The sequence below is a fragment of the Geotrypetes seraphini genome, chromosome 8 (genome assembly GCF_902459505.1).
Source record: "Geotrypetes seraphini chromosome 8, aGeoSer1.1, whole genome shotgun sequence".
Lineage (NCBI taxonomy): Eukaryota > Metazoa > Chordata > Amphibia > Gymnophiona > Dermophiidae > Geotrypetes > Geotrypetes seraphini.
Window position 1 is genome coordinate 154,974,681 of NC_047091.1, and position 26,834 is coordinate 155,001,514.

At 43.5% G+C, this 26,834-nt stretch overlaps 2 protein-coding genes across 9 annotated transcripts in view; one reads left to right on the forward strand and one right to left on the reverse strand.

Annotated features, from left to right (window-relative positions):
- Positions 1-6,147, forward strand: part of LOC117364850 (hydroxycarboxylic acid receptor 1-like) — a 206,749-nt gene extending 200,602 nt beyond the window's left edge. For all 6 annotated transcript variants that reach the window (XM_033954532.1, XM_033954533.1, XM_033954531.1 and 3 more), the window contains one exon: positions 5,437-6,147. The gene's annotated coding sequence lies outside the window, so the exon portion shown is untranslated. The remainder of the gene's footprint in view (positions 1-5,436) is intronic.
- Positions 1-26,834, reverse strand: part of KNTC1 (kinetochore associated 1) — a 262,047-nt gene that overhangs the window by 109,312 nt on the left and 125,901 nt on the right. For all 3 annotated transcript variants that reach the window (XM_033954527.1, XM_033954525.1, XM_033954526.1), the window contains 6 exons: positions 20,434-20,606; positions 10,455-10,552; positions 9,622-9,766; positions 6,170-6,226; positions 2,392-2,555; positions 461-565 (listed from right to left, as the gene is read on the reverse strand). In XM_033954527.1, coding sequence (XP_033810418.1) covers positions 461-565; positions 2,392-2,555; positions 6,170-6,226; positions 9,622-9,766; positions 10,455-10,552; positions 20,434-20,606 — 742 coding nt within the window. The remainder of the gene's footprint in view (positions 1-460; positions 566-2,391; positions 2,556-6,169; positions 6,227-9,621; positions 9,767-10,454; positions 10,553-20,433; positions 20,607-26,834) is intronic.

Sequence of the window (26,834 nt, forward strand, 5' to 3'; positions counted from 1 at the left end):
TGGCCAGGCTCTTCTAAATTGCAAATCACATTGAACTCCTTCTGGGGCATATTAGCAATCCATAAATACTCATGTAATAATTCAGGGAGGGAAAATGCAATAGTAATCACTTCTGGGAACTTGAGCCTCTGGTAATAAAGTTGAATCAAATATTACTCCCAGAATTCTAAAAGAGATTCTAATAGAAAAACCAGCCCATTTCTCTTCAAACTTTCATAAAGTATCATATCATGTGAGGGTCTTATCCAAAGAATATTTGTCTCATTGATTAATTCCAATCCACTTCCCAAATGCTGAATAAATTCCATTTCTAAATTTATTTTTTTTTTCAAATTAAGAAAATGGGCTTCTTTTAGGTACAAATTTCTGACACACGGAGAATGATACTTTGTTTCAGAGGCCAGTAATCATAAAGCACATCAGAAAATTAATACTTTATTTTATTTTGCAGAGTACATACCTTATCTACTAATGTCACAGCAGTATTTTTAACCAATGAAACCGATTTTTCTTCCAAAGAAAATATAAAGGCTTTACTGTTGTTCACTGTTTTTTCCTCATATATCTATAAGGAAAACATGAAAGTTGTATAAAACTGCACATAAGAATTGTTCAAATAAAGTAGCACATGCATATTCAAGATCATTTAGGGGGGAGGGAATTTGACACTTCCCACTTTGGTACAAAGGGCTACTTTCACTAACCTGCCCGATCGTGACAAATCCATGGCAGGCCGACCAATTCACAACAGGGTAATATTTAAATGGGGGCAATCGGAGGAACGCCCCCCACTGACCACAGGAATCGCTAATGAGCGATCCAGACGCATGCGCATTTCTTTGCCTTTCGATGGTCCCTTGCAGGCAGGAAGAGAGGGAGGCAGGCGGGGGTAGGGGGGGCAATCAGCCAGAACACGCTAGGCCTTAACCCGCCCAACTCTCCTACACTCTGCCGCCTTCCCTGTGGTGCGAGCCCGTGGGTTTAAAGTGGGGCTACACGCCGTAGTGCAGCCCCCTTTAAACCCGCGGGCTCGCACTGCAGGGAATGTGGCAGAGAGTAGGAGCTCAGAACAGAGAGCAGGACATGATCAGGGCAGAAAGCAGGGCTAAAAGATCAGGGCACAGCTCGGGGCAGAGAGCAGAGCAGGGACAGGAGCCGCACGAGGAGGTTGAACGTGTTATTCCCCTCGGTGCTGCAAACCTTTGTTCCTACACAGCAAGATCGGGGCAGAGAGTAGGGCAAGATCAGGGCAGAGTGAGAGCAGGAGAGTTGGCAGAGATGTGTGCGACTGGTCCCCAGCAGTCGCTTCTTCTGTTGATTGGCCAGCCTAATTGGTGTCCCAGATTTGTTTAGTGAATCGCGTCCCTGCCTACTTTGCCCTACTTTGCATGCCGTTTCCCCTCATTTGCATGCACGGATCGGAGGAGAGGTTAGTGAATCGGGTCGGAGGGAAATCAGGTCACAAAGGGCTCACAAACCGATCGGTACACGATCAGTTTGCTTAGTGAATCTAGCCCTAAAGTCTTCAGGTACTTTTAACTGTGGGGAAAGGACATAGCAATCTTTAATCACTGTGGGCAGTTTATTTACTTAAACATTTAGCTCACACATTTTTCAAGATGAGTTACCATTCAGATATTTTCTGTTTCAGTTGTGCAGGTATTATTTTTAAACAATGCATGAAGATTTGAAAATATATCTACATGCATAATTTTATTGAACCCACACAAAAATACACCTTCAGGGGTGCCATGTATGTTTTTAGCTGGATTAAAAGGGAGCAATTCTCAGTCCATAGTCTGCTATTGAGAGAGACATGGGGGAAGCCACTGCTTGCCTTGGATCAGTAGCATGAAATGTTGCTACCATTTAGATTTTTGCTAGGAACTTTTGACCTACATTGGCCACTGTGAAGACAGGATACTTGACTAGATGGCCCATTTGTCTGACCCAGTAAGGCTATTCTTATGTTCTCATGTAAATCATTATTTATCAAAGTAATTGGCTTTGGAAATTGCAATCATGGTATATCCTAAGCAGGGGCCTATGTAACTATAGATACATGCAAAGATTCTTCTTTTTTAATATTATCATTATTTTGTAAGTCCTAGCCTTTCTAAAATCAAATTTCAAATATAGTGATTCAACAAAACTGAGCCAGAGTAAGTAAAATGTTCTCAGAGGGAAGTACTATACCATGTCCAAAGTTACATCTTTCCTTTCCGTAAAGTACATGGGAAACATTGGACCCAATTTAATTATTTTGCTTGCATACTCCTGAGGAAGTGAAAGTTTATAAAAAAACCAAACAAACAAAAAAAAAAACTACCAAGACTAATCTTTTTTAGCCCTGCACTTTGTTTGGTTCCATTCTGTTGACATTAGGTATACCTTTGCACTCAGACACACATCCATGCTGTTTGAAATTACATGAAGAAGACAGGTTCCAAAGGATCTGACTATATGCTTTAAAGCTAGTTCATATTGATTGCATTCTTGCAAGTTTTGCAGAAGTACACCCACAGGAGTTTTGGCAGGCAATAGTAGGTTCTCTCCTATCAAATAAGAAAGATTTACCATATATTAATGGATAAAATCTGAATTCAGCACAACAAATCAAGATATATTTTGAACCCTGAAAACATGAAATAATCTTTGCAATCACTAAGGGAATTGACTGAATGAGGTAAGATCTAAGAAAGCTCAAGTTCTTTGCAGCTACCTTTCAGTATAAGAAAGAAAGGGGAAATTCTACAACTGGCGCCTTAACTCAGGTGCTAGTAGGCGACCTACTGGTGCCTAAGTTAAGTGAAAACACTGTTTTAAACGGAATTTCACACTTTCAAAGTGCCTACTGGCACCTAAATAAAAGAATTGACCTCCGGAGGCACCTATCAGAGCCTAATGCCACTATAGGCATGGCTAATACCAGAAGTGGCATTAGGTGCCTCTGAAGGCGTGATTCACATCAAAGATAGGTGCTGGAAATGTAGGCCTGGAAAACCCTGGCCTACATTTCTGGCGCCCATCTTTGCCGTGGATCCCAACAATTGACAGGAAGACAATTGGTAGGATCTTCCTACCAATTTTTGTCCTACCTTGTCAGAAATGTCAAAAATTATGGTCTTAGGCCCCTTCCAGAGTAATCCAGGGCCTTAGATCCCCCCCCCCCCCAATATGTGCTGGAAGGTGGGGAAAGGACCGCTATTTTGAAGAGGTGGCCCTATTGGCAGGAGAGAGTGGGCATCTCTCCTGTCAATTCTTCATCCAAAGATATGGGGGGGGATATCAGGGGTGTGTGGAGTAAGTGGTGATGGGGGCATAAGGTCCTGAGCCAATTAGGGCCTTAGGTCCCTCCCAGCGCATCCCAGGATGCAAGGTTCTGGGGATGTGGAGGGGTTTCGGGCTCGGAGGCTCTTTTTGGAGGGGGCTGGGAGATCGGCGAGTGGGAAGGAGGGAGAGAGATAGGAATTTGGGTTCTCCCTGTTGGTTCAGCTGATCATGGCAAGGGAATCCCCAATCAGCTGAAGCAGCAGGACTCGCCAAAACCACAGTTTTGGGGAGATCTGCCAGCACAGCTTATCAGAGATTCCCCTGCCACAATCAGCTGATGGCAAGGCATGGACTATTAAGATTTTTAATTTTGACATTTCTGACAGGGTAGGACATTTGGAAGATGTAGGACAATTCGGTATGAAGGTTCTACCAACTGTCATAGACCCCTTTGCCGGAGGTGTGATTCTTTAACTGGTGCTGTCGCAGGTGGGATTCTCTAACCCAGTGTTTTTCAACCGCTGTTCCGCGGCACACTAGTGTGCCGCGAGATGTTGCCTGGTGTGCCGTACGATCAGAGCCGCCATCAGGGCAGTACCACCAGTCTAGGGAGAGGGGCGGTCCGCCCCACGTGGACAGGAGAGAGCTGGACGGGGGACCCGCGGAGTTCAATACATCTTGAGCCGCGAGGCTCGTCTTCTGTTCCTGCCTGCCCTGCAGCTAACATATAGCCGATCGCAAGCGTTCCCCGATGTCAGCGCTGACGTCGGAGGGAGGGCTTAAGCAAAGCCTGCCCTCCGACGTCAGCGCTGACGTCGGAGAATACTTCCGTTCGGCTATTTGTGTGCGGCAGGGCAGGCAGGAAGCAGAAGACAAGCCTCGCGGCTTGAGCTTCGTTTTGCTGAGAAAGTTGCAAAGATGGGCTGGGAGGCAAACACGGAACACAAAAGGGGGGAGGGAGTGCGTTTTGGACACAAGGCATGAACTTGGGAGAGAGGAAGGGAGGGAAAGAGATGCTGAGGTGGGGGAGGGAATGCGTTTTTGGACACAGAAGAAATGGACTTGGGAGAGAGGAAGGGAGGGAAAGAGATGCTGAGGTGGGGGAGGGAATGCCTTTTTGGACACAGAAGAAATGGACTTGGGAGAGAGGAAGAGAGGGAAAGAGATGCTGAGGTGGGGGAGGGAATGCGTTTTTGGACACAGAAGAAATGGACTTGGGAGAGAGGAAGGGAGGGAAAGAGATGCTGAGGTGGGGGAGGGAATGAGTGTTTGGACACAGAAGGCATGGACTTTGGAGAGAGGAAGGGAGGGAAAGAGATGGTTGTGTACACGGGGAATAGAAGAAAGGAGAATTTTTGGTCATAGGGAGGGAGTGAGGTACAGATAGTGGCATACCAGGGTGGGGGGAGGGCGGACTGCCCCACCCCGGGTTTACGTCCCAAGGAGGTGCACAGCTGGCCACCCTCCAGTGTTGTCCCTAGGCTGGCAAACTGCGGCTCTTTAGCCACTTGAGTGCCACCGCCGCCAACGGTGTTGTTGGCGGTGGCAGCATTATAAAATACTTTCTTTGTGTTTATTTGATTCCTATTCAAGAGAATTACTTTATATATAGTCAATATAGGCACAGAGTTAAATTTTTTAACATTTTCTAATGGTGGTGTGCCTCGTGATTTTTTTCATGAAACAAGTGTGCCTTTGCCCAAAAAAGGTTGAAAAACACTGCTCTAACCGACACTGTCGCAGGTGAGATTCTCTAACCGACACTGTCGCAGGTGGGATTCTCTAACCGACGCTGTCACATGATTGACACACGATCAGCGGCCGCTTTTAAGGCAGCCGCCGACATCGGTGCCTGTTAGAGAATCTAGGTCAAAGTGTTGAGCCATACATTTGGGGTATAGAAATCCAAGGGAGCAGCACATAAAAGAGAAGGGTGATACCTACTAGAAGAGAGATATCTCAGGCTGATTTTTTTCTGATTTCAAGATGGCAAAACAGAATTCATAGGAATGTTAGGTTGCACACATATAAAGGGTATTTTAGACATGGAAAAGACCTTTTATAAAATTACCTCACAATATTTGCAAACGTATGTGTAGTGACAAGACAGCAAGTACTTACATTAGGTCTCATGTGCTAATTTTTTTCCTTTACTCCCAACAGATCAGTCCAGAACTATCTACCAACAAGTGGAAATCAAGTATAGAACTTAGCTCTGCCATACAGAACTCTATGAAGCTGCTCCAAATAAAGCAGTGAAATATATTGGATTCGCCAAACAAACATCTCCTTCTGCTTTTAGAAAGCCATGGATAACAGGAAAAACTTCAATGTTCTTACAGCTGAAACAGAGTTTTGTGAATCTTAACAGAGAAGTCTTTAAATACAAAAAGGAACAGAAGATTTCTGAACTGATCTGTTGGGACTAAAGGAAAGAAAATGAGCAGGTTATTCTACTTTAGTAAATGAGATCCTATGTTTTGAGAATGTTTTATGGTGGACTATTACTGATTTATAACCAACAATAATAGGTGGATGTATTGGGTGGTTGAAAACCTCCAGTATTAAATAACTGCATCCAAGGAGGAGTAAGTTGAGTTTAGCACCCCTTATTATTTTGAAAATTTTGCTCTTATGCCAGTAGTCTTCAACTGCTCCAAGGAACCAGAAGTATGAAAATCAAAATAAAAAAAATGTGTTTCCATGAAATATGAATGGAGAATCTCATCACTAAGGGCTGCCACAGAGGGAAGTTAGTGATGGGCAATAAAGTTATTGCACCTGAGTCAAACATCTCTTAAAGCACCCAAGATGATAGGGAACATGTTAAAATAAAAAATACTAAAATTTGCTTTTACTAATAGTTAAGATGCTATAAACCTTATATTTCAATTACCTTTTGCATATGAACAATATGCTAGATTTACACAATCTAAAGGATACACGATTTTACCTGCAAAAGATACATAACATACAATCTTAAAACAATTTTGTAGGAAAGGATAGCAATATCACAAACCCTGCCCAGAATCTGGCTATTTCCCTACAAATGGGGTTCCGCCACACAGAAAACATGGTACAGTATATCAAGTCTCATCCCCCTTTATCCTTTACCCTTTCAGCAATGGTGAACCAAAACCATATTTAAATCCTGCTCTGTGGTTCAACAGCAGTTCTGTGTGTTGTCATGCAGAAGACATAGTTTTGACTCCTGGGCTCAGCTTTTTTGCCTAGGCTAGCCAGAGATGCTTTGAAAGCAGCATTCATAGCCTCTGCTGAAGAGGGAGTGTCAGCCTTTGCTCAATAGTTGCCACCTACAGGTGAGAACAAATGTTTATGGCCTAGATTTACTGTAATTTACTGTAGATCCTATAACAATGGTCGCAAAACCAGTTTTACTGGTTTTGTGATCGTTTGTGTTCTCCGACCCGAATCACTAAACTGCTGTCGGATGAATCTCCTCTCCTCTCTGATCCACCCATGCAAATTAGTAAAACCCCATGCAAAATAGCCAAGCGATTGATTCACTAACAATTGCTTGGCATTTTGAATCAGGTTTTACTATCCTAAAACCCAATTGCTGCAGACCTGTTGGTAACTGTGTTACAGAGAGGTCTGCCTGGTTTTTTCATTTTTTTTTTAATGGCATTGATGTTTTGCATGTATTACACACACAAAACATCTGGCCAATAAAAGAAAAAAGAAAAATCCTCCCCTCCGACAAAGCGCTATATCCCTTCCCCCATCCTTAAACCCCAAAAAATGCCAACTCCCTCCTGCAAATCGGTGCTCCCCCCACCGTGCTAAAAAAAAAATGGCAGGAGGGATGCAGACTCCCTCCTGCCATCATGCTGACTCTTTCCTTCCCTCCCCCCCAAAAACAAATGGCAGGAGAGATGCCCACTCCCTCCTGCCACTGGACACGGATGTCTCGGCCCCCTCCTCGTACCTCTAAAAGTTGGGAGCAGGAGGGGTGCTCAGTCCCTCCTGCTCCTCCAATGAACTGGGGCCTTAGCCCCGTCCCAGTGCATTATGTGATGCATGGGGAGGGGCCTAAGATCCTTATTGGCTCAGGCACCTCGGGCTCCTCCCTTGGGAGGGGCCTGAAGCGCCTGAGCCAATCAGGGTCTTCATTAGGGAGTAGCCTAAGGAAGTCCCTGATTGGCTCAGGCGCCTTAGGTCCCTCCCAAGGGAGAAGCCAGAGGAGCCTGAGTCAATCAAGGCCTTAGGCCCCTCCCCGTGCATCACATGATACACTGGGATGGGCCCAGTTCATCAGAGGAGGCTGAGGAGCAGGAGGAACTGAGCACCCCTCCTGTTCCCAACTTTTAGAGGTATGGGAAGGGGGCCGGGGTATCCGCATCTGGTGGCAGGAGGGAGGCCGGGGTGTCCAGTGGCAGGAGGGAGTCGGTATCCCTCCTGCAGTTTGTTTTGGGGGGGAGGGAAGGAAGGGAGTCGGCCAGATGGCAGGAGGGAGTCGGTATCCCTCCTGCCATATTTTTAAGTGGGTGTTCGGCGGGCAGACGAGTAAGGTGTATTCGGCTAGCCGTGGGCGGGAGAGGGGGGCTGATGGCAGGAGGGACTGGACATCCCTCCTGCCATAAGATCGGCGGCGAGCAAAAGAAGCCCTGACAGCAGTGACAGGAGGCTGCTCCTCCTGTCACTACTGTCAGGGCTCTGCCCTGACTCAATCGCTCACTGAATGATTGAGTCGGAGAGTTTGCATGCAAATGATTTGTACCTCCGTGGAAATCATTTGCATGCAAACTGAATAGTGAACCAATCGCTGTTGGAAAATCAGCCAGAGAATCGTCCAACAGCGATTGAGTCGCTAATGTTAGTGAATCTAGGCCTATGTGTCCTAAAGGCTGCTGCAGTCTATAGCCCCTAGCTAACTGTAATGGAAATGCTAGATTATAGAAATTTTAAAAACTGGAAAAAAACCCCCAGGTAGCTGTTAAGACAGACTCACAGACCTGTAGTCAGGCTTGCTGGTTCTGATTGAGCTGGAGATCCAAAGAAGTGGGCAAAAATATGATAATTTTTTAAAATCCACTATTTTTAAAACAAATTCTTCCAAAATCACAGCACTCAAGGTAGTCATATTTTAACAAAAAATGTGTGTCCATCTTTCAGATTTAGACTTGTACTTTGCCAACGCAGCTAAAATAACCAAGAAGCTCAACAAAGTATAACTACAGTAGTAATTTTTAAAGTCATCTTTCACCAAGCTATACTAAAATTCTGCAGTTACCATGTGTTAATTGCAAAACTTCAGCATTAACAGATAGAGGCATGCCCAGCATCTTCCCATACACTTAGCACAAAGACAAAACACCTATTCAGAAGGTGCTAAATGTCCTGGGTTATCTGTATGGTTAGATGATCTGGGTTATCTGCTGCATTAACAGTTAACACAAATGTACCTTATTGTATAGTAAGCCGACAGCAGCACTTCCCAATTGACCTTCCCCCCCTTCGCCCTCTAAAGCAGGAGCGGCAGCGCTGCTCTTGCTGGCCGGCTGCTGCCGCACCTGTTTTAGAGGGCGAGGGGGGGAAGGTCAATTGGGAAGTGCTGCTGTCGGCTTCCCCCTCCTCGGCGTTCGGCTTCCACCCCCTGATCCCCCGCACTGTTCACCTTCCAGGAACAGCCTGCAAACAAGATTGCGGTGCTAGCGATCTTTGTACTGCTTCAGAGCTGTTTCCTCTGTTGCGGTACCACCCCTCCTCTGATGTCAGAGGAGGGGCGGGACCGTGACAGAGGAAACAGCTCCGAAGCAGTACAAAGATCGCTAGCACCGCAATCTTGTTTGCAGGCTGTTCCTCGAAGGTAAACAGTGCGGGGGGCCAGGGGGTGGAAGCTGAATGCCGGGGGAGGGGGGGAGCTGGACCCCAGTGGGAGGCCAGGGGGAACACGCAGGCCTTCCGGGGGTGGGGGAGTGAGAAGTCCTTTGGGGTGGGGGGTGGAACAGGCCTTCAGGGGGGACAGGCAGGCAGGCCTTCAGGGGTGGGATGCAGGTTTTTAAGGGGGGAGACAGGCCTTCAAGGGGGGAAAGGCCTTCAAGGGGGGACAGACCTTCAGGGGAAATCCTGAAAACATGACTGGATTGCGGCCCTCGAGGATGGACTTTGACACCTCTGCCATACATTAAAAAAATATAAAAAAACACCTTTTTAGTGCTGGGGGCAGGGCAGAGGGTAGGCATACTGTGCACTAATCATTTAACGCAGCTACACTGCTGTGTGCTAACCGATTAAAATGTGAGCCCCTCCCACCTACAAAATAGGTTTCAGTAAAGGTGTGAGGAAGAAAAATAGTTATAATGCAACTAGAGTACAAACGTTTACCACTTGCACTTGGCACCAGGGCAATAGTCATGTCATATGCAACTGGCAGAATAACTAGTGGATCAAGAACTAGTCCATCTTCACTGAAGAAGTTCTCATAGGTCCACTCTTCGTAATCATCTCTGTCTGCTCCAAAAGATGAATTCTAAACCAAAGCATAAAATAAACATCTATTTTTAGCAAACCATTTGCAAACTACCACAGGAAAAAGGCACCTGTGGTATTCTTAACAAATACTGTATTTCACAGGCATTTTTAGAAAGATACATCTAAATGTTCCATTTTAATATCATGCTAATTTTTTAAAGATATGTTTATACTTTGAATCATAATCACATATACTAATATATCACGGTCTGATTTTGAGGTTTTGTACACAGCTCTTGCAATTGAGGGAAATATAGGAACTCTGTTTAGGTCTAGTCCAGCATTACTATCACTACTACTCTTTGAAGGTTCAGTTTTTGTCTTTGCCACCCTCCTACTAACATTTCAAAGGTAGGTTTTACACTAAGATATGAAGATCACAACAATTAAACTCGGAGGGATGTATAACAGAAACAAACTTTTCTATTCTATTTACAGTCCCCAAGATCTTTTTCCTCATTATGCCTAAACACCTATTATCAACAAGAACAATGTTACAGTGACATCTTATGGCTGTTGTGTGTGTAGCTTCAGGGTGTACAAAAAGCATCAATTTCACTCACAGACTGCTTCTGAGATGCTGGGCTGACCTAGCTGTCTCAATTTCAGCTTCATGTACTTTAGGGAATGATTCAAACCTTTGAAAAGGGAATTTTTATAATTATAGAAACCAAAGACCTCATTACTTTTGCTATGAATCCATAATCCTCTATATGGCAGTGTCTATAATACTCCACTGCAGAGTGTGTGTATTTGCATAGCTCCTGGGCATCCAACAAAAGATCTGAAAAAAAAGGATAATGTAGATTACTGTATCTACAATAATTTCAATATGAATATACAGTATATAATATTACTTTAACTTAATACAAACTCCACTCTTTAAGCTGAGAACACTAACCCCCGGAAGAAAAAAGCCTCAGGTTTCAGCTCTGCCTAAAAAGAAAACCTGAGGTTTTTTCTTCCGGGGGTTAGTGTTTTCAGCTTAAAGAGTGGAGTTTGTATTAAGTTAAAGTAATATTTATTACCCACTCACACCACATTAATTACTATAGTATACAGTATATAAGGAATTCTATATTTACAGGCTCAGAAAGTTAATCTCTCTTATAAATCCCAAGCACATGTTTCTGATGCAAGAAGTTTTATATCATACTAAGGGCAAGTTAGTTCTTGAAATATAAGGCATGGGAATATTAAACGAGAATACTTTATTTTAATGCTTTAATAAAAATTATTTTAATAACTTTTTTCCTTTAACTCTTATAGCTAAAATACTGGTTCAACAACATGAAAAATTTGCAAGAACTGAAAAAATGAAAAGTGACATCATCAGTTATTTAAAAAGGTAGCTTTTGTGGGATACGTGAATACACTTGTAGGTCAATAAGAGGAGTTTGAACTGTATGCAGACATGGCTAGGGAGTCAATGAAGTGACTCAAGGAATATAAGGTGTGCAGCAGAAGTCTGAACAGATTGAAGGGGAGAGAGATGGTTTAGCAGAAGACCTGTGAGAAGTTGCTGTACTTTAGGCAAGAGGTGGTGAGTGTGTGGATGAGGGTCTTAGCAGTGTGCTCAGAAAGGTTGGATCTTACCCATATTGTAGAGAAAGAAATGACAGGTTTTGGCAGTCTGTTACATAAGTGAAGAGAAGGAGAGAGATGAGTCAAAGATGACCACAAGGTTGCAAGCTGACAATGAGAGCATTATCCACAGAAATAGAGAATGGAGGCAAATGAGAGAGGTAGGTTAGGAGGAAAGATAAGGAGCTCAGCCTTGGCCATGTTTTATTTTAGATGGCAATGAGACATCCAGGCAGCAATGTCAGACAGGCAGGCGGAGACTCGGGCCTGGATTCCTGTAGAAATTCAGGAGTAGAGAGGTAGATCTCTGAATTGCCAGTATAAAGGTGATACTGAAAGCCAAGGGAGGAGATAAGAGCATCAAGGGAAGAAATATAAATGGAGAATAAAAAGAAGTCCAAGGACATAGCAGGATGGCAGTGGAGGAGGATCCACCAGAGCATATGCTAAAAGTGCGATGGGGAAGATAAGAAGAAAACTATGAGAAAACAGAGCCCTGAAACCCAAGTGAGGACTGTGTAGTGATGAGTAGATAGTGCTTTAGTGTCAAAAGCTGCAGATAGTTCAAGAAGGATGAGAATGGAGTAGAGGCCTTTGGATCTGGTCAGGAACAGGTCACTGCAGACACTAGCAAGGGCAGTTTCTCTAGAATGAAGAAGGTGAAAGCCCAATTGAAGTGGATCAAGAATAACTTGAGACGAAAGAAAGTCAAGACAACGGTGGTGAACAGAATGTTTAAGTAGCTTGGATAGGAAGGGGAGGAGGGAGACAGGGCCATAGTTGGAGGGGCAGGTAGGGTCCAGTGAGGGTTTTTGAGGAGTGTTGTAACTATGGCATGTTTGAAGGCATTGGGCACAGGTACTGTAGACCCTCTCCCCAGAGGGCTTTTTCACTGTAAGGGGCCCTTTTATTAAGTTGCGTTAGATGTTAATGCACACCTGACGCAATATAAAATGGCATACGACAATGTACTCAGGTACCTTGAAATAACTGTCAAATATGTGTATGCTAACTATGCCTTCTCCAAATAATTTTTTGTGCATGTCAGGTGGAAAGAGAGTGGGTGTTCTTGCAATGATAAGTGCAGCTAGGTAACTGGTTAGCACATGGATAGCCCTGAGCCCTTACCGCCTATAAAATGAATAGTATAACTGTACAAGTGGTAATTTTTCAAAGTGGCTGTGTACCAATGGCAACATTAGCAAATGACCATTACTACATAAAATGCTGCGGTTAAAATGGCCTTAATGTGGGGGCAAGACTTGTGTAAGTAAAAGGGCCTCTAAGTCTAACCAAGAAAAATCTTCAAAGACTTCAGCGGATCCAGAACACTGCGGCTAAGTTGATCTTCGCAAAAAGCAAATTCGATCATGTTTCCCTGCTTCTGTCAAAACTTCACTGGCTTCTGGTGATTTCTAAGATTCACTTTAAATGTACCTGCCTAATTTTAAAGATCCTACATGGCATTCTTCCTCCCCTAATCCCACTATCCTGGAATTCTTTGAGACCTGACACTACCAGATCCGCCCACATACTCAAACTATCTTTCCCCTCGTTAAAAGGTGTCATGTATGCGGGTATATTAGGGAAATCCCTTTTCTTCAAATTCACTGAGCTTTGGAATAACCTCCCTGCCCTGCTGCGGAACCTAGGCTCATTCCAATTATTCCGAAAGCATCTGAAAACCTAGCTTTTCTCCAAAACGTATAGCTATCTATTTAAAATGTAAAGCTAGCTATCCTCTTCATAACCTTTAATTTCTTATTATGTCAAGTTTATTAAGTTTCAAGTTTATTAGGATTTTATATACCGCCTATCAAGGTTATCTAAGCGGTTTTACAATCAGGTACTCAAGCATTTTCCCTCTCTGTCCCGGTGGGCTCACAATCTAGCTAACGTACCTGGAGCTATGGAGGACTGAGTGACTTGCCCAGGGTCACAAGGAGCAGCGCGGGGTTTGAACCCACAACCCCAGGGTGCTGAGGCTGTAGATCCAACCACTGCGCCACACACTCCTCCACATGTCCTTCCCTCATTTATTGAATTTACCTGTAAACCGTGCCGAGCTCTATCTTTATGGAGATGATGCGGTATACAAACTTAAGGTTTAGTTTAGTGTAGTTTCTCTACCTCTCTCTCTTTTTTTCCTCTCTCTCTCTCCTTTTTTTCCTCTCTCTCTCTCTCTTTTTTCTCCCTCTCTTCCTCTCTCTTTTTTCTCTATCTCTTCCTCTCTCTTTTTTTTCTGTCTTCTTTTTTCTTTCTTTCTCTTTCTCATTCTCATTAAAGGTGTCATGTATGCAGGTAAATTAAGGAAATCTCTTTTCTTCAAATTCACTGAGCTTTGGAATAACCTCCCTGCCCCGCTGCGGAACCTGGGCTCATTCCAATTATTCCGAAAACATCTGAAAACCTGGCTTTTCTCCAAAATGTAAAGCTATCTATTTAAAATGTAAAGCTAGCTATCCTCTTCATAACCTCTAATTTCTTATTATGTCCTTACCTCATTTATTGAATTACCTGTAAACCGTGGCAAGCTCTATCTTTATGGAGATGATGCGGTATACAAAGTTAAGGTTTAGTTTAGTTTAAGTGGGTAACTAAGACAATGGGATATAAAGTGACTTAAGTAAATATACAAAAAATAAGGATTTCAATAAATTAGTAACTGATATACACTTTTACTTGTTGAAAGTGATTCTTCTCTCTGATTGGAGTTTTCTCAGCAGAAAATGGCCTGCTGTTCCCGCGTGTTCTCTTTATAATTAGGCGTCATTGTCATAAGGATTAGTGCATGGGGTATGTAAGTTTCCCACTGACTGGTAAAAAAAAGATTTGTTGTTGGGGTTTGTTTGCATGGAACTGGACTGATCCCTGGGCATTATATGGAATGATGTTTGTGAGAAGAAAACCGAGGCTAGGACTTCACCAGATAAGTTTGCCTTTTGTGCAGCCTTAATCATAATTGTGAGTGTGTTTCCTATGCTGCAAGATTATGAATATATAGGTTGGAGTTTTTTCCAAGGTTTATTAAAAATCTCTTATAGCGCTCAATCTAAAATTCAAAGTGGTGTACAATAAAATCTATCATCAGCTTACAATAGCACGAAAACAGAAGATTAAAAATAAAACATATCATTACTGGGGATTGGTCAGTAAAAACAAAAATACATACACCAGACAAACAAAGTAAAATAAGAGGGAAAAGGGAGGAACTACAATAAGTAAAGAAAAGAACGATTAAGGGAAGGACAATAAGGAAAGGGATAACCTGAAAAACCACTGATAGTGTTTATTACTGCCACATGATTCTAAGGCTTTTTTCCTCCACCTGGCTGTGTTTGCAGTACTGATGGTTAAACGCTCGCACTGTGGTTTTTTTCCCTTTTAACAAGTAAAAGTGTTTATCAGTAATATAAAGTGACTTGCCAAAAGACTGTCATTGGGAGAAGCCAGATTTCAACCTTGCCTTTCCTAGTTCTCAGCCAGTTACTCTAAATCAAAAGGCCACCTGTCCACTTCATTCAGTCTATATGGTCATCATTGAATATTTGCCAACGTCTGCATACTCAGTTGCATAAGAATCATAGAGGATATCAAAATGAGTGTTTCAGGTTACATACAGTAAGCCGATTAAAACTCTAATTTTAGATGTAGGGTTTCGTTTCTTCCCTAATTACATTCCATACATATGCAAAATCTGGAGAGTAGGGGAGGGCAGTGTCTCCTCCTAAGAGGCTGGTTCAAAAGCTGATCACAACAGCAGCAGCAGCAGTATGTGCCCACTGCTCCCTGGCCTTGCCTTCTCTTGCACTCCATATGGGAGATGGGGCTTGGAAGCAGAGCACATGTGGTTTATTCTCTGGCTTAAATGCCTTAACAGTGAGCTATGAGAAACTGGGTTTCGGACTAACCCCTACTGAAAAGAAAAATTAGCTGTACCTAGAACTTGCCTTGAGTTTAGCCATCCACCTATTTACCCCAATTGACTTTGTACTATCCATCTTGTCCCAGTCTATTTATCTGCAATTGGACCCCTGGCTACATAGTAAGATGTCTCATTGTACTGTAGGAACAACACTAACATTATATCTATATTATTCAAAAGTTCTAATGTGTTCTTATTAGACGATCCATTTATAGTATTTTGACATCATATTATGTCTATCTGTGCTATTTAAATGTTCTTTCATGCTATTATGGCATTGCCAAGTTTCCAGGTTTTAAGATTTGATATCCCGTCTATCAAAAAATGTATAGATGGCTTTTAATAAAAGAATTAACTTAAACAAATATAAAAATAAAAACAAGTCTTGAATGTGAGGGACAAAAGGGAGGAACTACAGTATAAAATAGAAAAGTAGGGAAGGAATACATAAAAGGAAGATCTCTAAGTTCAACTGTTGCGCAGGCCTGATGTAAAAATTTAACCATATGCATCAGTAAACAAGAAAGATTTAAGATCCATTTTAAAAAGTTTAATGAAGTCTGAAATCTAAGATTATTAGGAAGTACATTCCAAAGTTCTGGCCTCTGTACAGAGAAAATAGAACCACACATTGTATCCAAAAACATTTCTCTAAATGTAGAGACTATTAAGCGATTTTGACTGATGAATTTTAAAATTTGTGTAAGAATATAAGATGCCAAATATCTACCGAGATAAGAGGAAGATCAACAGAATGAATTTTAAAAACCAATAATAGTATTGTTTGAACTGGACTGAAATTTATCAACATTTCAATTAAATGATTGTTGTGCAGCGCTGTTAAATGTGTATATTTCTGATACTGTTTCATGTGAGTCTTATTACTAGCTTTCAATTTGCCATTTCCAAATTTACCTCATTGTCCAGACATGTCAAAATCTGGCCTGCGGTGTATTAAATTTGGCCCACCAGACAATTAAAAAATTTAACTTAAGCAGGCCCTCCGGTAGACAGAGTGCGATTCGGGAAGTGCCGCTCTTACTTTCAGCTAATTTCAGCAGCCTGCAGAGAGGATGGCCGGTGCTGTAGTGATCCTTGCAGGCTGTCGTCGTCCTCAGCAGCATGTTCCCTCTGCCGTGATCCTGCCCCTGATGTCAGAGGAGGGGCGGGACCACGGCAGAGGCCGATGGCAGCCTGCAAGGATCGCTACAGCACTAGCGATCCTCTCTGCAGCCTGCTGAAATGAGCTGAAGGTAAGACTTTGACTTTTCACAACCAATGAGGGATGGGCCTTTTTCTACATTAGATATCTCAAGACCCAAAAAGATTTTACAAGTGCAAATTAATGTTCCTCAGGAAGCAAATCAACACTAATTATAGATACTAAAAATAGAGATCTCCAAGAATCTCGGAGAGAGCGTGAACCAGAAGGCCTTGAGCATGCACAGATGCTCAAGGCTCAGGCAAGAGGCATGAACTTCTTTCACCGGCACGTTCTGTGGGCTGCATGCCGATGCCAGATGGGGTAAGGCTGTTCGGGCGGGGGGAGTGGGGGTGGGGGGGGGCGGCGATGCAGGTTCTTGGGGGGTGGAGCAGTGCCGTTGGCCTCAGGGGGAGGGGGTGGGTGGGAACGTTTCAAGCGAGTTTCCCTTACTTCCTATGGGGAAACTCGCTTTGATATACGAGTAATTTGGTTTACGAGCATGCTTCTGGAACGAATTATGCTTGTAAACCAAGGCTCCACTGTATTTTGTTTACATCACAGAGCCGGCATGGGGTTGGAGAGGTTGTAACCCAATACTTCTACTAGCGTGTGCTAAATTGGTTGGAGTACCTTAATAAAAGAACCCCTAAGTATCTTAATAAAAAATTCAGCTCGCGACTGCGTCTATGTTTTAGATTTCGGCCCTTTATGTGATTGAGTTTGACATCCTTATCATTGACTGTATTTATGCTTCTATTTATATTTATATTGTATAGATCCATGGTGAGGCCCCACCTGGAATACTGTGTGCAATTCTGGAGACCACATTATCGCAAAGATGTGCTGAGATTGGAGTCGGTTCAGAGAATGGCCACCTGGATGGTCTCGGGACTCAAAGATCTCCCGTACGAAGAAAGGTTAGACAAACTGCAGCTATACTCGCTTGAGGAGCGCAGAGAGAGGGGGGACATGATCGAGACGTTCAAGTATCTCACGGGCCGCATCGTAGCGGAAGAAGATATCTTCTTTTTCAAGGGACCCACGGCAACAAGAGGGCATCCGTGGAAAATCAGAGGCGGGAAACTACGAGGTGACACCAGGAAAGGGTGGTTGATCGCTGGAATAATCTTCCACTGCAGGTGATTGAGGCCAGCAGCGTGCCTGATTTTAAGGCCAAATGGGATCGACACGTGGGCTCTATTCACTAGGCAAAGGTAGGGGAGGGTCATTAGGGTGGGCAGACTAGATGGGCCGTGGCCCTTATCTGCCGTCTATTTCTATGTTTCTATGTTTATTTGGTCATTTTACTATTTTGGAGGTGCCATCCTTAAGCGAGGTGAGATTATCAGGGAACTGCAAGACCATATTAACAATGTCCGACAGTATGACGTAGGACCTACTCCTACTAGAGAATTGGTCAAAGACTTGGCAACTAAGTTTCAATGCCATGAAATGTAAGGTCATGCACCTTGGCATCAAAAATCCATGCAGGATTTACACCCTAAATGGTGAGACCCTAGCAAGGACTGCAGCAGAACGAGACTTGGGAGTGATCATTAGTGAAGACATGAAGACTACCAACCAAGTGGAGAAAGCTTCATCCAAGGCTAGACAAATCATAGGCTGTATCCATAGAAGCTTCGTCAGCCGTAAGCCCGAGGACATAATGCCGTTGTACAGATCCATGGTAAGACCCCATCTGGAATACCGTGTACAATTCTGGAGGCCACATTACCAAAAAGATGTGCTGAGAGTTGAGTCAGTTCAGCGAATGGCCACCAGGATGGTCTCAGGACTCAAGGATCTCTCATATGAGGAACGGCTGGGTAAGTTGCAGCTATACTCACTCGAGGAATGCAGAGAGAGGGGAGACATGATCGAGATGTTCAAATATGTCACGGGCCATATCGAAGTGGAAGAAGATATCTTTTTTCTTAAAGGGCCCACGGCAACAAGAGGGCATCCGTTGAAAATCAGGGGGGGGGAAATTTCATGGTGACACCAGAAAATATTTCTTCACCGAAAGGGTGGTTGATCGCTGGAATAATCTTCCACTACAGGTAATTGAGACCAGCAGCGTGCCAGATTTTAAGAAAAAATGGGATAGGCATGTGGGATCTCTTCATGGAGGAAGTTAGGGGGTGGGTTATCAGAGTAGGCAGACTAGGTGGGCCGTGGCCCTTTTCTGCCGTCATTTTCTATGTTTCTATGTACTGTTGACTGTACGGTAAGCGTCAAGCCTTTTTCAGTTTAGAAAACAGTTAAAAACTGTGCTATTTGCACATACTTTTGCTGGATGAGCCAGAGTGCCAGTTATCTGTTTGTTTCATCCAGAGAAGATATTTATGCTAATGTTTTATTGTGTGGCCTGTTGATGATTCGACAGTTGGGTTGTTTTAAAAGTATATGTTGATGTTTTAAGAGTTTGTAAGATCACTAATGTGTATTGTTTTGTTTTTTTGTATTGTATTTTCTTGTGTATTTTGTCTCAAGTTGTTTTTAATTATGTGTGTCATATTTTTACCTGCATAGAATTGTTGGATATGCAGTCTATACATTTTTAAATAAATTTTTATGCTGTTAACAAGATTGCACCTGTATACCTCACCTTTGGTAAATCTCTTCATAAAGACAGTTAATACATTCCAGTAAATAAATAAAAAGGTCTATGGAGTAGATCTGGGAACAGAAAATAAATGGTAGGAGGGAAACATTACCCTTTCTTAAAAATAAAACCAACCCCCCTTCCCCCCCCAAAAAAAAAAATGGCGACCCAATACCCAACACATCTCGGTCACTATGTCAGTCCCCCTTCTCCAACTCCTCAGAGGATACTGAGCACAAGAAGGGGGGAGAAGAAAGGAATTAAATGCTCAGCATGCAGCATATATATTTAATCCCTCTGGACTAGATGCACAAAACTCTCCGATCTTGTACCAATGGTCACTAAACCAGTTTGACTGGTTTAGGGACCGATGGAATTTGCCAACCTGATTCTCAAAATGGCTCACCACGTGGTTTTCCATGCGGACATACATTCTCCAATTCTGGCATGCAAATAAGATCATTAATATTAAAACAAACTATCCGACCGATGGCCCTAACATCGCATGCCAGAATCGGATTTGTTATACTGACTTGAAAAAAACCTACAGGTCAATCTGGTTTTTTTCACTTTTTTCTATGGGCCCAATATCGGGCTCATATAAAAAAAACCAACAACAAAAAAAAAGAGCTGCACCCCCCCCCATCTCAAACCAAAAAAAATTGGCAGGAGGGAGTCCCACTCCCTCCTGCCACTGGATGCCCCCCTGAACCTCTAAATTAGGATGACAGCAGGAGGGATGCCCAATCCCTCCTACTGTCATCCTAATTTAGAGGTACAGGGGAGGTTTGGGGGGGGGGGACATCCGGTGGCAGGAGGGAGTGGGCATCCCTCCTGCCTCTAGTTTGGTTATGGAGGTCAGTGGGGGTTACTGTCATTGGGGGAGAGGGCTCACTTTTTCTTTCTTTCTTTTTTTAACAGGGCAGATATTGTGTGTGTGTGTGTGTGTAACACATGCACATCTGTGCCATTAAACAAAAAAAAAGGAAAAAGCCTCAACAGTTAAGTAGCAGGAGGCTGCTTTGGGGCTTCCACTGCCGCTTAGCTTTTCGGGCTTCCCCAAACCGGCTCTGCGAATGTGTCAAAGTCACTCTCACAGTAACCGATCAGATGGGATTACGGTGAACCTCCGCACAAGTTATTTGCATTCAAAATTGTTGGAACATCGATAGCTGTTTCAGAATCGGCCAAAAATCGACCCTTAGCGACTGTGTTTTGTGCATCTAGTCCTCTGTTCCTATTTCTTTTCCTCCCTTCAATTAAGCTGTCATACTCTGCTCATGGTTTCCTTCCCTACTTTGCTTGCTTACCACTTGGTAAATATTTGCAAGAAGAAGAATAAATTACCTGGACTGCACACTGTGGCTGCTTGGCAAGACAACTCGTAAATCACAACAGGAAGGTTCACACCATTTGGAATTACCATTGGGACATTTGCTTCCAGCATGCTACATAGCTTTTGAGTAACCAAAAACAGCAACTGTCCCGTCTGTGCATTACAATGATGTTCAAATAAATCTCTTTGGAAGGAAAACAAAAAATTCATGCTTAACACTTTGAAATACAAGGGAAGGGATTTTAGATTTAGCTTATGCCATTTTCAGTTGTATCTCAAGGTCCCTGGAGAGCTTATGTTCTAAATTTGTACCCGAGGCAATTGTTAAGCAACTTGTCCAAGATCATAAGGAGCCACAATGGATCTGAACTACTGTAGGTTCTCAGCCCATCGTTCTAACCCATTAGGCTATGCCACTTAGTAAATCATTCAGGGCGGTTCCAGATACAAGGAATGCAAGGTTTTTCCATGCTGCAATCACTCTTAACTGAAACGCCACCTTTTTTCATTTCACCACTGTAATTTAACCTGATTCACTTATATGTTGCAGCAAATTCATTTTTAGTTTTGATCTGATGCCAGATTTAAGCCTTTGGATGCCATAAGTAAGATTACACAAGAGATGCCAGAGAGTGGAGGGGAGGGTGGATATCAGAGATGACTGGAGTGCCTATAGAGAACTACCGGAAGGTCAAAGGGTCAACACATGCACTAAAACTAAAGTGGATGGGAATAGGCTCTTCTTTAGTTTGGACATTTTGCCTATGTTGGCTATGCCTAAATCCAGGCCTTATCTGATGAAGGGGGTGTAATTCCTGAAAGATAGTGCACATTTATGTTTGTTCAGCTTTATTTCTATATTGTAGCAAAATCTCCAATGCAGTTCTTGTAGAACATGCCCAATATTCAGCCAACAGTGATTGTGTTTTACTGACCATTGCCTGCGTTATCTACAGAAACTCAATGCCAGGCCATGTCTGGGCTCTGGCATTGAATTTCCAGGTATATGGAACTGGCAAAAACACAGCTAGTTAAGTGCAATATTCAGCACTTAACCAACTATGGTGAAACTGACTTTTATGCAGTCCTATTGATATGGTTATTGGCCCGTTAAGTGCTGAATATCAGCATTCAACCGGCCAGGTGCTGACTCTGCCCAACCACCCACCCAAAATAGACAGTACTGTGTTGGGTTCTAACCAAACATTTTCAGCTGCACTATCCAGTTAAATGTCAAGAATATGATCAGTTAGCCCTGAACAAGAGATTTGACTGGCCAGGAGCAATTTCAGACTGGTTAAATTGCTTTGAACATTGACCCCAATATATATTATTTATTTAATCAAAAGGGATAAAATAGCAGTGTCTCCTAGCTAAGTCACACGCACACAGCTTTCCTCAAGTTAATCATTCTTTATTGTCTATCTATATGTTCCACCTCCTTTTGTCCCCTTTGCAGTCTATTATTAAAATGTTTTAATGTGTTGTGTTGACATAATAGCACAGTATGTTCATTATATCATAGTATGTTACTGATAATGTGTACTGCTATCTATAATAATAAAACCCTAGAGCGCACATGCGCTGTGCAAACTTCGTGATTCCTGGCGCCGTGAGGTGTGCTTCTGTGTCAGTCCTCACGGCACCTGCGCTAGCTGGAGGCACGTGTGCCAGCGACTCCTCTCTCCAAGCTCAACCGTCCTCCCAAGGCGAGAAGGACAAAAAAGTTTCGTCTCCACAGGGGGATTCGGCGCTTGCAACGGGCGGCGAATGGCAGGGGACCGGGGGAAGGAAGTATCGCCAGCAGGTAGGCCAGGCTTGGGCGTAGGAGGGACGCAGGCAGGCTGGCTTCAGGGGAGGGGTGGCACAAAGGCTGAAAGAGGCTTGGGTGCAGGAGGGACGAAGGCAGGTTGGCTTCAGGGGAGGGGTGGGACTAAGGCTGAAAGAGGCTTGGGCACAGGAGGGACGAAGGCAGGCTGGCTTCAGGGGAGGGGTGGGACAAAGGCTGAAAGAGGCTTGGGCCCAGGAGGGACGAAGGCAGGCTGGCTTCAGGGGAAGGGTGGGACAAAGGCTGAAAGACAGTGAGGCACCAGGTACCAGGGCAGGACACTGGGCCTGCTGCACGACGATCTGAGCCAAGAGGACCAGCTCCTTTTGGAGGCATGGAGGGAGGGTAAGAATGGGAGGGGGGTGGAAACGGGAGGGGGCCACGGAGTAGGCCGACATTGAACAACAGGGGACCAGGGGGAGAGGGAAAGGGGGCTGCTTTGGGGGGAAGGGGGGCCACAGAGCACACAGGCATGGTAGAACAGGGGACAGGGAAAGGGGGCTGCTTTGGGGGGAAGGGGGCCACAGAGCACACAGACATGGTAGAACAGGGAAAGGGGGCTGCTTTGGGGGGAAGGGAGCCACAGAGTACGCAGGCATGGCACAAGGGGAGAGGGAAAGGGGGCTGCTGGGGGGCACAAAACAATCATGCTTTGCTCTGGGAAGGGGGGACACAGAAGGGGGCCACGGAGATACAGGCAGGCATGGGGCAACAGAGAAATACAGGTAGGCAGGGGGCCAGGGAGAGACACAGACAGAAGGAATGACAGACAGACAGCGTCCAAAGAGAGCGAGACAAAGAAAAAAACCCAGACAGACAGATATCTCTAGCATCTGTTAATGTAACGGGCTTAAAGACTAGTTTGAACATATTACTATTGTAATTCTTTATTGCCTATGCCTGGCCTACACTTGCTGTAAACCACCTTGGGTAATGGGTAAATTTCTTCAAAAGTCCACAATGCAATGAAATTTAAACTGCTTGGTCACCTCTCTGTCTCCTACTTACCCCCCCCCCCTCCTCCTCTTCCTGTGAAACTATCATTGAAATGCTTTCATGTTTCCCTTATATATTCTTATATTTGTCCACATTTGCTTATTTCTGATCTGAAGAAGGGGTTGCCTTCGAAAGCTAATCATAAAATGTATTGAGTTAGTTCAATAAAAAAAGGTATTACCTTATTTCCTTTGTTTTATTTCTATATATTACCTTCAAAAATCCAAAGTCAATCAAGAGATACAAATGAATTTTACTGTAAATAGTACAAGCCTTATTGCAGTATAGGAAGAGAAACCAGTAAAAGAACATCCTTTGAAAGCTGCTTCTCTCCCCCCAAAATAGTGACTAAAAAAGTATGCACAATTTTATCCACCCACAAAATAAGAGAGTTTGGGAAAGGAAAGGTATGTAGAAGACTCATTTTGAAAGCCCAATGCATGCTTTCATGGTGTTTCTCTTTGAAAATGACCCTGCAAGCACTATGGCCAAATGAAATAGTACTCCATTTTTTACTTAGCTACCAGTTAATTAACTAGTAGCAGCTTATGTCTGCCACTATTTCATCATCTCTGCACTATGCCTCTATTAGTTATTTGAGGGCTTTGAGAACTGGAATCCAAATAATTATAAAGGTCATAAGAAAAGGAGGAGAAAGGAAAGCCTTTAGAAAATGGGGAAAAAAAGTCTTACTTTCTAATTTTCTTTCCTTGAGCCCAACCAGACGGCATGGTCTGTCAGCCAGTAGATGGAGACAGAAACTTCAGAGATTCTATAAAAGGTTCTGCACAAGCACAGCCCACCAGTATAGAAAAACATAGAAAAATGAAGGCAGATAAAGACCATATGGCCTATCTAGTCTGCCTAATCAAGCCATCTACTATCTCTTCTTCTCCCTTAGAGATTCAGTGTACTTGTCCCAGGCTTACATTTTTCGCTTCCACAATCTCCACTGAGAGGCCATTCCAAGCATTTACCACCCTTTCCATGAAAAATATTTTTTGAGGTTACTTCTTAGTCTACCCCATTCACCTTGATCCTATGCCCCCTCATTCCAGAGTTTCCTTTCAATTGAAAGAAACTCACCTCATGTGTATTTGTGCCAATAGGTATTTAAACATCTCTATCATATCTCTCTCTCCTGCCTTTCCTCCAAAGTTTACATATTGAGAACAGAAGAGCTACTCTATTAGGTCAGACCAAAGGTCCAAGTAGTGTAGTATCCTGGTAGCATCCTAAAAAGTAGCAAGATTCTTTGCTACTTAACCCCAGGGATAAGCAGTGTGCTCCCCAAGTCTACCTTAATATGGTTTATTGACTTTTCCTCCAAAAATTTGTCCAAACTTTCTTTAAACACAGCTTCATTAATTGCTTTTACTACTTGCTCCACATGTGCATCTGCCTCAACCTCATTCCTTTTTCTCTCCTTCCAACCTCACCTCTCCCTTTCTCATGATCCCTGTGGAATGTTCATTCTGCCTACAAAAAAACTGTCCTACATTCATGACCTCTTTATCTCCCAGTCCTTCCACTTGCTTGTGCTAACTGAGACGTGGATTTGTCCTGAGGTTCTGCTTCAGCTGCTGCCTTCTTCCATGGGGATTACTACTTTTCCCATATACCATGCCCTATGGCTGAGGCAGAGGTCTTGGGCTTCTTCTCTCACCTTCATGCAGATTTCAACCTCTTCTCCCATCACAATCACACTTTTCTTCATTTGAAATCCACTCTGCCCACCTATTCATGCCTCTACCGCTCCAGATAGTAGCCATTTATTGTCCCCCCCAACAAACCCTTTTCTTCTTTTCTCACCGAGTTCGACTCCTGGCTTTCTGTCTTCCTTGATTCATCTTCTCCCTCCCTCCTTCCTGAAGATTTCAACATTCATGCTGATGATTCCTCTGACACTTATGCCTCTAAGTTTCTTGCCTTAACCTCCTAATTTGATCGCCAGTTATGCTCCACTACCCCTACTCACTGCCATGGCCATTGCCTCAATCTTGTTTTCTTCTCTAAATGTCCCTCCTCTAACTTCTCCACTTCAGTGCTATCAATCTCTGACCATCAACTGATAACCTTCACACTTACCCACCCTCCCCCTCAGTCAAGCCCAGTCATCAGCAACAGGTTTTGAAATCTTCAATCCCTTGATCCTTCCTTGCTCTCCATCACTGTTTTACCTCTCCTCGCCTCCACTATCTTATCCAAGTCTGTCGACAAGGCTGTCTCATCATACAATTCTATTCTATTCTTTGCTCTGGACACCCTTGCTCTCTCTGTTCCCCATTCTGTCAGGTGCACCAGATCCTAGCCTTGGCCGACTTCTAGTATCCGCTACCTACGTTCCTGTACCCACTCTGAAGAGCTCCTCTAGTTTAAATCTCGTACATATGCTGACTTTCTACATTTTAAACTTATGCTGGCCTCCTCTAATTTTGCTCTTACACTAGCCAAGAAAGACTATTACATCCACTTAACTCTCTTTCTTCTAATTCCTGTCATTTCTTTGCCTTGCTGAACTCCCTTCCTCAAAGTGCCCCCCCTCCTTCCCAGATGATGGCTGAAAACTTCCATGACAATGTTCACAATATTGCCTTTGAATTTGCTGTTAAATCACATCCTTCTCTCCTTCCACTCTCCTGACCTTCCGGCTCCCACCATTGCTTCTTTCTTCACCCAAACAACTCATGACAAACCTGCACATCCTCCCTCCTTGCCTGGTCCCTCTCGACTCTCCTTCAACTCCCGCTGACTTTTAATACTGTTAATCACTTCTTATTCCTCGATACACTGTCTTCGTTTGGATTCCATGAATCTGTCCTCTCCTAGTTTTCCTCCTACTTCTCCCATCACACCTTCAGTCCTCAGCCAAGCCCACTACATACCCCTCTGAGTCTATTCCCAACCCCTCTACTTGACCCCCATCACTCATACTATTATCCCTGCTATCTCTCATATCCTAAACTTATCCATTTCCACTGCAACTGTTCCTCATGCTTAGGCTACTGCAATTTACTTCTAACAGGTCTCCCACTGAACTGTCTCTCCCCTCTGCAATCTGTTCAAAACTCTGCTGCACAACTTATCTTCTGCCAACCTCGCTACCTCTCTCTTCAAATCTCTTCAAATTGGCTCTCTATCTGCCTTCACAATCAATTCATATTTGATACTGTTAATCACTGCTTACTCCTCAATACACTGTCTTTGCATGGATTCCATGAATCTGTCCTCTCCTGACTTTCCTCCTACTCCTCCCATCACATCTTCAGTGTATGCATTGGTGGATCCTCCTTTGCTGTCATCCCGCTAGCAGTTGGTGTAACCCAGTTACATAAACAATGCTTGACTCTAGATGAGAAGTGTAATGTCTTCCTGCTCAGATGCGTCCACTGATCACTGAAGCCAGCATAAGCATGCCCTAGACATTAAGGTACTGCATATTACAACTTGAAGACCTAACGATGCTACTTCATATGCTTGCACGTCCTATATTGTAAGCACTGTAATCATTTAAAGCTGTTCACCTTTTACTGGAATAATTGTCTTCTCAGTTATTTCATTCACCAAAACATCAACTCTGAGCAAGTT